The 11,143-nt window shown below is 41.6% G+C and overlaps 2 protein-coding genes across 2 annotated transcripts in view; both read left to right on the forward strand.

Moving 5' to 3' along the window:
* The window catches only part of LOC103387300 (mucin-2-like), a 25,751-nt gene extending 22,231 nt beyond the window's left edge, over positions 1-3,520 (forward strand). The window contains 4 exon segments of the mRNA XM_025061677.1: positions 19-539; positions 926-1,392; positions 1,449-1,966; positions 2,019-3,520. Of these exon segments, the coding sequence (XP_024917445.1) occupies positions 19-539; positions 926-1,392; positions 1,449-1,966; positions 2,019-3,520 (3,008 nt within the window).
* Positions 3,521-3,786: 266 nt separating this feature from the next.
* Positions 3,787-10,822, forward strand: LOC103386978 (claudin domain-containing protein 1-like). Its single transcript, XM_008321430.3, has 4 exons — positions 3,787-5,739; positions 7,011-7,118; positions 7,282-7,419; positions 9,231-10,822. Exons 1-4 carry the CDS (start codon positions 5,448-5,450, stop codon positions 9,449-9,451), a joined length of 759 nt encoding a protein of 252 aa, XP_008319652.1. The 5' UTR covers positions 3,787-5,447; the 3' UTR covers positions 9,452-10,822.
* The last annotated feature ends 321 nt before the right edge of the window (positions 10,823-11,143 follow it).

The following is an 11,143-nucleotide window of genomic DNA, read 5'->3' on the forward strand; positions in this document are numbered from 1 at the left end:
CAACAACAACCTCCACAGCTCCTGTAACAACAACCACAACTGCTCCAGCAACAACAACCACCACCACCACCGTTGCAACAACAACCTCCACAGCTCCTTCAACAACAACCACTCCTGCAACAACAATGTCCACAGTTCCTGTAACAACAACCACCACTGCTCCAGCAACAACATCCACCGCCTTAGCTTCAACAGCAACCACCACTGCCACAACAACCTCCACAGCTCCAACAACAACAACCTCCACCTTAGCTTCAACAACAACCACCACTGCAGCCACAACAAATACAATTGGAACAACAATTACAACTTCTACACCATTTACAACAACTACTGCTGCAACAACATCCACTGTGGGAACAACTCTAACAGTGGCAGTTTCTGTTTTGCAAATTTATTTTAGCTCAGATGAAACATTTATTCCTGATCTACGCGATCCACACGCGGAGGCTTTTAGAAACAGATCTAATTTAATATTGTCACAGGTAAATATCACATTTTATATGCAACATTGTCTATTTTATAAAATTAGTAAAGAGGTTTGTGGAAAAAATTAATCAAGATTTTTGAAAAACTATGTTCTCTTTTGACAGCTGACACCTCTTTTCAGAGCTCAATTCAACTCCTTTATTTCTTTGACGGTGGTGTCATTTTTGTAAGTGTCATTTTTCATACATTCAAAATGAAATTCCAAGTTTTGGCTGAACTTTTTTTTTTACTGATATTGCAGGGATGGATCGATCATAAACCAGGTGAATGCAGAGTTTGAAAGTGAAGCTGTTCCGAGTGACAGTCAGATTGCAGACGTTCTGATTAATGCTCCAGTCACAGGGTTCAACATTGACAACACCTCCATCATTATCGGTATCAAAATTTAAAGCAATTTCATTTGAGTAAAAATGTTTAAACTGCAAATTATATGTAGAATTATATGATTTTTTTTACTATGGGAACTACGACTGTAGGCACCCTGAACACTACAACACCAGCAACCACTACTGCAGCAACAACATCTACCACGGCCAATTATACGACAAACACAACTGCTCCTACAACAATAACAACCACTGCTGCAACAACAACCTCCATAGCTCTTACAACAACCACCATTGCTGCAACAACAGCAACCACTGCTACAACAACAACATCCACAGCTCTTGTAACAACAACCACCACTGCTCAAGCAACAACAACTACCACCACTGCACCCACAATCACCACTGCGGCAACAACAACATCCACAGTTCCTATAACAACAACCACAACTGCTCAAGCAACAACAACCACCACCACTTCAACAACAACCTCCACAGCTCCTGTAACAACAACCACAACTGCTCCAGCAAAACTGCCACAACTGCCACCGCTGCAGCAACAACAACCACCACTCCGGCAACAACAACGTCCACAGCTCCTATAACAACAACCACAACTGCTCAAGCAACAACAACAACCACCACCACCGCTGCAACAACAACCTCCACAGCTCCTTCTACAACAACCACTCCCGCAACGACAACGTCCACAGCTCCTGTAACAATAACCACAACTGCTCCAGCAACAACAAACACCACCCCGGCGGAAACACAAATTTCCAAATTTCCTATAACAACAAGCACAACAACCTCCACAGCTTGTGTAACAACCACCACTGGCCCCAGTAACAACAACAACCCCCTTAGCTTTAACAGCAACCAACACTGCCACAACAATGTCCACAGCTCCTGTAACAACAACCACAACTGCTCCAGCAACAACAAACACCACCCCGGCGGAAACACAAATTTCCAAATTTCCTATAACAACAAGCACAACAACCTCCACAGCTTGTGTAACAACCACCACTGCTCCAGTAACAACAACAACCACCTTAGCTTTAACAGCAACCAACCCTGCCACAACAATGTCCACAGCTCCTGTAACAACAACCACAACTGCTCCAGCAACAACAACCACCACCACTGCGGCAACAACAATGTCCAAAGTTCCTAAAACAACAAGCACAACAACCTCCACAGCTTGTGTAACAACCACCACTGGCCCCAGTAACAACAACAACCCCCTTAGCTTTAACAGCAACCAACCCTGCCACAACAATGTCCACAGCTCCTGTAACAACAACCACAACTGCTCCAGCAACAACAACCACCACCACTGCGGCAACAACAATGTCCAAAGTTCCTATAACAACAAGCACAACAACCTCCACAGCTTGTGTAACAACCACCACTGCTCCAGTAACAACAACAACCACCTTAGCTTTAACAGCAACCAACACTGCCACAACAATGTCCACAGCTCCTGTAACAACAACCACCACTTCCGCAACAACAACGTCCAGAGCTCCTATAACAACAACCACCACTCCTGCAACAACCAATGCCGCAACAATGTCCACAGCTCCTATAACAACAACCACAACTGCTCCAGCAACAACAACCACCAATGCTGCAACATCAACCTTCATAGCTCCTGCAACAACAACCACCATCGCTACGACAACTACCACTCCCACAACAACAACGTCCACAGCTCCTGTAACAACATCCACCACTGCTCTAGCAACAACAACCACCATAGCTCCAACAGCAGCCACCACTGCCACAACAACATCTACAGCTCCTGTAACAACAACCACCACTGCTGCAACAAGAACGTCCATAGCTCCTATAATAACAACTACCACTGGCTCAAAAACTTCCACAGCTCCTGCAACAACAATCACCACTGCTACAATTACAACCTCCACTGCACCTGCAACAACAACTACCACTGCTGTAACAACTACTGCCACAGCTCCTGTAACAACAACCACTGCTGCAGCAACGGCCGAAACAACTCCTACAACAACAACCACCACTGCTCCTGTAACAACAACAAAGAGCACTGCAATTACAACAACCACTGCAACAACAACTATTGCCGCAATAACAACGTCCACAACTCCTATAACTACAATCACTACCGCTCCAGAAGCTACAACCACCACTGCTGCAACATCAACCTTCATAGCTCCTGCAACAACCCCTGCTGCAACAACCACCACTGCTGCAACATCAATCACCACCGCTATGACTACTACCACTCCGACAACAACAACATCCACAGCTCCTGTATTATCATCCACCACTGCTCCAGCAACAACAACCACCTTAGCTCCAACAGCAACCACCACTGCCACAACAACAACCACCATCGCTGCAACTACCACTGCCACAACATCTACAGCTCCTGTAACAACAACTACCACTGCTGCAACAAGAACGTCCACAGCTCCTATAATAACAACCCCCACTGCAACAACTTCCACTGTGCCTGCAACAACAACCACCACTGCTGTAACAACTACTGCCACAGCTCATGTAACAACAACAAACAGCACTGCAATTACAACCACCACTGCAACAACAACTATTGCCGCAACAACAACTTCCACAACTCCTATAACAACAACCACCACTGCAAATACTACTTCAATCACACTGCCAACAATTTCTGGAGCGACAACTACTACTGTTAATAGTAGTGGGAACAACCACTCACACAGCAGCAACATCAATTACCATACCCTCTTCTACAACAACTGCCTCAACAAGTACTACTACATCAGCCCCAGAAGCAGCAACAAATACAACTATAACAACAAACACTTTACCAGGCACAATCACAACAACTACCAGTGCAACGCCATTGACCAATACCACTTTAGCGCTATCTTCTGTGTTTATCATTTTCAGATCTCAGGAAACCTTTGTTATTGACTTGTTGGATCCAGCTACTAGTGCATTTAAAAGCCGGGCTTCTAATATAGAAAATCAGGTGAGTCGTCCCTTAAAACATTATTTGACATATCTTATGGAATATTCTTATGTTAATGTTTAAAAAAGGTTTTTGTGTTTAATGTTGTCTTGTCTTTCCTAATTTGGCAGCTGGGCCCTTTGTTCCGAAAACAATTTCCCTCTTTTGACTCTTTGGATGTTCTATCCTTTGCGTAAGTTGATATTGAACTTTAAGTTGCATTTTAAGAGTCCTTCAAAAAAGAATATGCTCTTTAATGCAATAATTATTGACTACTTTTGTAGAAATGGATCAGTCGTCAACACAATGAAGCTTCAATTCCTAAGCGTCTCTGTACCTAATATTACTGAGATTGGAAAAGTTTTAATAAATGCAGCTACAAACGTCACTGACTTCCATATTGAAACAAGTTCCATCATCATAAAGGGCATACGTAAGAAACAATGCTACATTCTCAAGACTTCAGTCTGAAAATGATTTGTAAAACGAACTAAATATTTCTGTCATTTTTAGCTTCAAGTGGATTAAGTCTCATCCCATCAATCTCCCTTGTGCTTGCATCATGGCTATTATCACTACAACCGTAATTTATTGACATTCTTTGGAGCTTCCATGAAAGAATGACTGCTATGTCATCAAAGGGAAATGCACAGATCACAAATACATCAGTTGCACCTAACTAGTAATATTTGTTGATCAAGAATCCTGGACAGAATGTCACTACCAACTGCGAACTGATGGTGCACATCAATACATGCAATAGTGCTGTGGAAAAAAATGTTTTTTTTGCACTTATGCAACATTAATTATTGCGAACAAATAAAATGTTTCTCGTGTGACTCTTGTTGTTGTTTCTTTTCGTAATGGTTTCAGACAAAATATTTGTTTTAGAACAAGATCTCTTAAATTATATCCTGAAAAAAATAACAATTTTATGAAAAAAATTTTATGAAAAAAATTTCATTTTAAGGAAATAATATTAACAATTATAATAGATTGTCATCAATTACTCTTGTATCTCACAATTACATGTCTACATAACCTGGACGAACTATAGCTTAAATATCTATAGCTTAAACTGAGTTTTTGCTGGACACTGCCCCCCCGCCCCCCAACTCCCCACCCCGAGTTACTTCCGGTCTACTTCCTGGGCTTCACTTTAACCTCAGTGTTAACTGCACGGGCGTGCGAAAACCGAAACGTGAAGATATATGGATCATGGTGTTTACAACAGGACTCTGCCAACTGCGATTGGGTTCGAGAACTCTATAAGGAGTAGTCGTTTGGTCCAGTTGTGATCTAATTTTAACTCTCATGCTGTGGATAAAGGGTGGCGCTTACTGCGTGTCTCCAATCTGTCGCCTCGTCACCAGAGGGACAGATGGCACATCCAAGCCGCGCTGCTGGGGGGGCTGAAACTGACTGTTATGGCATGGAGGATGAGCACTAGCCGTTAAAATAAAGAGACAGAGATCGCTCTGCTGCTGCTGTTTGTGCACTTAACGTGGCGCGATTTTTATTTATTAATTATTTTTTTACTGGCGTCATAGACACGACGCCCGGAGGATTAATCAGATTGAGGCGTGGAGTTGACATTCGGGGGACCTCATCAACTTAAATCTCTTGACGTGCGCTCGGCCTTGTGAACAATGGTCGACAACCGCTACGCCACAGCTCTGGTCATCGCCTGTGTGCTGAGCCTTCTGGCCACCGTTTATCTGTCAGTGGCCATCGGGACGCAGCACTGGTACCAGTATAGCAGCCCCACCGTCCGCGGGGAAGCTAACGTGTCCGAACTGCGCAATCTGTATGAGGAGTTCATGGATGGGGAGTTTGATGAGAAAACTTACAGTGACACGTTGTTTCGCCTCAACGGCACAGTGGGCCTCTGGTGGCGGTGTGTGATCGTCCCTGCCAACGCTGTGTGGTACAGAGAGCCAGGTAGGGTACAGGCTAATGGGGCGTCACACCCTAGAGCTTCCCGCGTGTAGAAGCACCGCCCTACCGACTGATGATGCAGATGTGTGTCACCTGTCCCGTGTCACCTGTCCCGTTGCTGGATCATATTTCACGTTGCCACTGTAGTCAGGCCTTTGCCTACATGCATATGAAATAGACAAGTCTTATCCAACTGCCACTACAGTACAGTTGAATCTGTCGGCACATCTATTTACACCAGTGGTATGCCCTGTATTTTACACCTAGGCCTTCAGTGCCCTGCCTAAATAAATCCACATCTCAACATTACTGTGTCTCAAGAACAATCTAGCATCAATACTATGAAGAAGTGTAGTATAATGTGTGGTTACATTCTAAATAACACACATCACGCAAAGGACAATCCAGTCACAGCTGCAACATAATATACATCAAAAAGCATCAATAATAACATAATACAATTACAATAGCACTGAAGAAACCAAATGCATTTTACCCACAAAAATTTAAAAGACTCAATTACTATGTTGTACAGTATATCCGTGCATTACACTTCTAACAAGTCCCTTTCGGTTGCCATCCCTTCTAATGCTGAAAGTCCAGTCTGTCCTGTTGTATTTCTGACACACGTTTTAATTCACTTTAGGTTGAGAATGTCCACTCGGCCAGAAAGAAAACATTTTCATTTGTGCAGTGATACAATTAACCCCAAAGATGTAAAATGCACCATTTAGCCCAGCATTGTGGCTATAGCCAGCAGTCTTAGTTTTGTGTGTGTGCATGTGCACTGCCTAGTTAGTTAGGTCTAGAATTAGCAAAAGGAAGTTAAAGTAGAAGTCCGTGCAGCAGAAAAAAGAGTATGAGCCAAGTGTCTACATCTCCAGCATTGTGGCTATAGCCAGCAGAATCAATCTTGATCTGATTTTTATTAACTTATATGTTAGTTGGTTCTCTGTTTTCTATGCATTGTACAGTAAAGGTGAAGTAAAAATTAAATGTTTTGTCATGTTATGTATGTTATGTCTGTAGAATGAATTCTTGGTCTAAGTCAGATTTGAGAAAGCATATTCACACTGACTTGGACTGGGGGTCGGGGGGGGGGGCAATACCAAAAAGGCTCAGTCTCAGTTTGATTTAGATTTTGTACATTGTGTGCTGTCATTGATGGGGACCATGAGGGACTTCACAGTTCCTAAGCAGCAATTTTTCATGGTGCTTTGTGTTAGCCATCCCTGTAGTAGACTGACACTATGCAAACAACTGTTCTCTTTCAGATGCCAAAATGGTGCTGGACTGTCGGAGCTTTACTCTGCCTCAGCAGTTTACACCCAAGTACAAAGAACCAGGAAACCACAACAGTGGAGAGAACATGCTACGTACCTGTACGTTTGCTTTGTTTATATGTTTCATCAGGCTATAATTTTTCTACTCGCACTTCTATAACCAGTTCCTGGGACAATTGCTGATGCTGAAAAAAATGTTTCAAATGAAGGTCTTAGGGACTGTGGTGACTTTTGACCCCCCTGTGTTTGTGTGTGTGTGTAGATTTGTGGAGGTGTCAGTTTCTACTACCACTGGTCTCCCTGGGCCTGGTGTTACTGGCAGGGCTGACTGGCTTATGTGCCTGTTTTTGTGGAAGTCTCAGCCCCACCCTTGGCATTGGAGTCCTTCACTTGTTGGCTGGTGAGTTGTGCTTGGCTTGACTTCTAGACTGACACCATCTGATACATTATGTCTACAAACTCTGTAATTAGGCAATCAGCAACAACAATGAAGTAGATGAGTTATACACGACATACCCTTGTTAGAACACAGTTCACAGTCACAGACAGGATGGCAACTTTTGCTGTTTTATTGTTAACAAACTGTACCTTCACCTTCAAACTTGATTCACAGAAGAACCCCTTTAGAAGTTTTCTTTTTGTAGTACTGTTACAAATATTCACAGTCTGAGTCATATAGGTGGCACTGCTCTGTGGGAAATAGGGTGAGGAGCACTACAAATATGTGTGATCTAAAGCCAAACCACAGTGAGGAAAGCAAGCAGAAAAAATACACACAGAAAGAAATCTTTCTGAAAAAAAGTCTTTAAACCTCTATAGGTAACAGAACCAACTGAACAGGAAGTGAGCAAAGCTTTTACACCGCTGGTGCATCTCCATTGAAAACATTGTCTCCTGCTTTTCAGTAGACAAACTGTCAATAAAGAAATTAACTGACCATGTTGGTTTAATGCTTCTAAACAAAAAGGTGACTTGTGAAGTGAGGTGTGAACACATTTATCCACAGTGCAGTTAATCTAAGAACTGTCATACTGCCATCTGTATTGGTTCATCCCTCATATACCATTTATATTCATTTTTATTTTGGAAGTAAGTATTTATCCAGAACAAGTTTAGGAATTGTTGAAAAAAAAAACAAAGATTGAAAATATAGTCATCATCATTCATTGCTTCCATTCAAAAAATAAAACTCTGAATGTGTTGTAGCAGCAGGTCTTAGTTCTGTGTGTGTGCATGTGCAGAATTAGCAAAAGGAAGTTAAAGTAGAAGTCCGTGCAGCAGAAAAAAGAGTATGAGCCAAGTGTCTACATCTCCATATTATATTATTATATTATCTCATTATCAGCAACGTCACTGGTTCTCCACTGTGCTCTTCCCTCTATCATGGAAACTATTCTCTGTCTGTTACGTCTCCTGCCTACAATTATTTGAAAAAGTTATTTTACTTCATAAACCTTTGTTAATGTTTGTTAAAAGCCTAACCGACCATCTCTGCAGAGATATTGTCATCGTAAACTGTGTGACTGTTCTTGTAATTACATATTGTAACAGGATACTCAAGATGCTGTGCAGCTGTTTTATTTTACTGCCACCATGATCATCCCTTTCATTTGCAACACAACACTGCAGCACAAACAGACTCTGCGTGTGTACAGCTGTGTGTGCAGACTCCAGGACTCTTAATATGTTTGTGCTGCCATCACATTTTAACTACTGCCTGTGAGTTTAAATATTTGTGAGGAAACATAATTAGTTTATTGGGGTTTTTTTGTAAGGCCAGTGAGAGAAAATCACTGGGATACCAACCTGATGTCACACTTTCACACACATGCCCCATACTGTGCTGACGGCCTTCATCATTTGCATATAACGTTGGCCTTACCCTTCCAGTTTCAGAAACCACTGTCAAAACAGAGGCAAAACCAAAATTATATTTTTGTATTAGTTGATCATATTGTGGCTTTTTTCTCTTTTTCAATGTATTAACTTCAGGTTTGGATAATTATAAAAATGATTATAATTAAAACCATATTAAAATTGGAAAATAAATTAGTGTTTATTAGTTAATAAAGTGTGATAAACTTTAAATGGTTTGATTGTGGATATCCCTGTCAACAGTTTAGTACTGTAGAACAACACGCATGTCATACCAGTCAACTGTCTTCTGTGTTAAACTTTAAAGTATGCAGCATCTCATTTCATGTCCTGCAGGAATCTGCACTTTAGCCACCGTGTGCTGCTACCTGGCTGGGATGGACCTGCTCCACAAAGTGTCCATGCTCCCTGATAAGGTGGACGGCTCCCTGGGCTGGTCCCTCTACTTGGCCCTCATCTCCTCCCCTCTCCACATGATGGCCGCTGCGCTGCTTGTGTGGGTGGCCCACAGTCACAGCCAGAGTTACTACAGAATGACTGCATACCGGGTGGCCTAATCTGAGATCTCTGGCCTGTTTGTGTCCCTATCCTACTTTCACAGACAGGATGTGGGTTAATCCGAGCATTATCCATTCCCGAGGTGGAGTAACGTGCACACGACATAAGATCTCCTGTATTAGAGTGTTCAAAGTATATAGTGTAGTAAGTTAACCAAGCACATGTTCAAATACAGTGGTGTCAGTGGAGACTGAAACATGCTCCTTATTTAATTTAATCTTGTCAGTCACAAACATAATTCAGTTTTGCAAGTCATCTTTTCATCCCCTTAATTGGGTATTTTGAAATATTTTTACAGACCAGGGTTCAGCTGACTTTCAGTCTCTATATTTATTTAATTAAATTATTTTATTTATTAATTAAAACAAAAATAATTTCCAGGCTATAAACTCATCATCTTTTAGACATGAAACTTCTAACCCAACCATTTCAAATTTAACCCCTAAAATCAGACATTATCACAACATAAATGCTTAAGCTTCACATAACCTGCAAGCACTTATATATTGACCATAAACGTGTCATTCAAGAGGACATTTCTTAAAATATGCACAACACAAGGGGGAAAATTAGGCACATGATCCGTGAAATACGTCTGGTCCATCAGTTCATCCAATTAACTGTCTTATTAGAAATGATCTAAATGACAGACTTGTAGTTGAAAAAGAGGGCCAGAGAGGAAAGACAGAAATGTTCCAGATTACACAAGGTCTGGACTGCAGATTAACAGACTCAGAATCATTTGAATTAAAAAAGATAAAACACTTATTTATTCTGAAAAGTTTATATTTTTTATCAAAGAAATATTTAAAAGTTATTTATCAGTACGTTTTTACCAGCTTGCCCAAATACTAAAAATTGAATTAATTTGACCTGCAATAACGCCAAGCCCCCAAGTGGGGGCCACTTTTTAAGAAAAACACAAAGAAGGCTCTGTGGTTGCATTTTTTTGATCATAAACAATCCTTCAACGATAAGTGGGTCCTTACTTGTCTTCGATATTGGCCAGTACGGCCATACTGATCGTTGGTATGACAAAAGGTTGGGGACTGCTTCACTAACTCATCACCTATGCAGTGTCACTGTGGTTGGGACTTGATTGTTCACAACAGGGACTGATTTTCAAAGTCATCAAAAGTGTTTGACATCACTGGGATAGCAAACTAGCGACTAAGAACCAGTGACTAAAGAACCAGAAGAATTTTATTAATTTATTTGAAACCAGAGAGTTCTATTGCTGAGTAGTTAAGGAAGCAGACTTGGGTCTAGAAGGCTTCAGGTTTGAGTCCACCAGCTGCCAAGTTACCACTAAGGTGCTCTGAGCATATCACCGTCCTCACTCACTGCTCCCCAGTCGCTTAAAGCTGCCCACTGTTCATTTGGTGATGGATTAAAATGAGAGGTCACATTTGGTTGTGTGCAGTGGTGTCACAATGATAAGGAGTTCACTTTCACTTTGGGGATAAAACTTAAACATTGGATTTAAAAAACAGAATTAGGTATAGGCTGCAAGGTTTAGTAGTTGGGTGTGGTGACATTCATGTTTGCCCTTTTGAACAACACTTCATCATAAATGTGCTGACATTTTGGACACACCCTTGGTATCTGTAGCAGGTACAACAATGCTAGTTATTCATTTTTGATTGTGTGGAAGCAGCCTAGTCTAGGAATGTGAGCATCAGCCACTGAGT

Source organism: Cynoglossus semilaevis, chromosome 1, assembly GCF_000523025.1.
Source record: "Cynoglossus semilaevis isolate Cse_v1.0 chromosome 1, Cse_v1.0, whole genome shotgun sequence".
NCBI classification, from domain to species: domain Eukaryota; kingdom Metazoa; phylum Chordata; class Actinopteri; order Pleuronectiformes; family Cynoglossidae; genus Cynoglossus; species Cynoglossus semilaevis.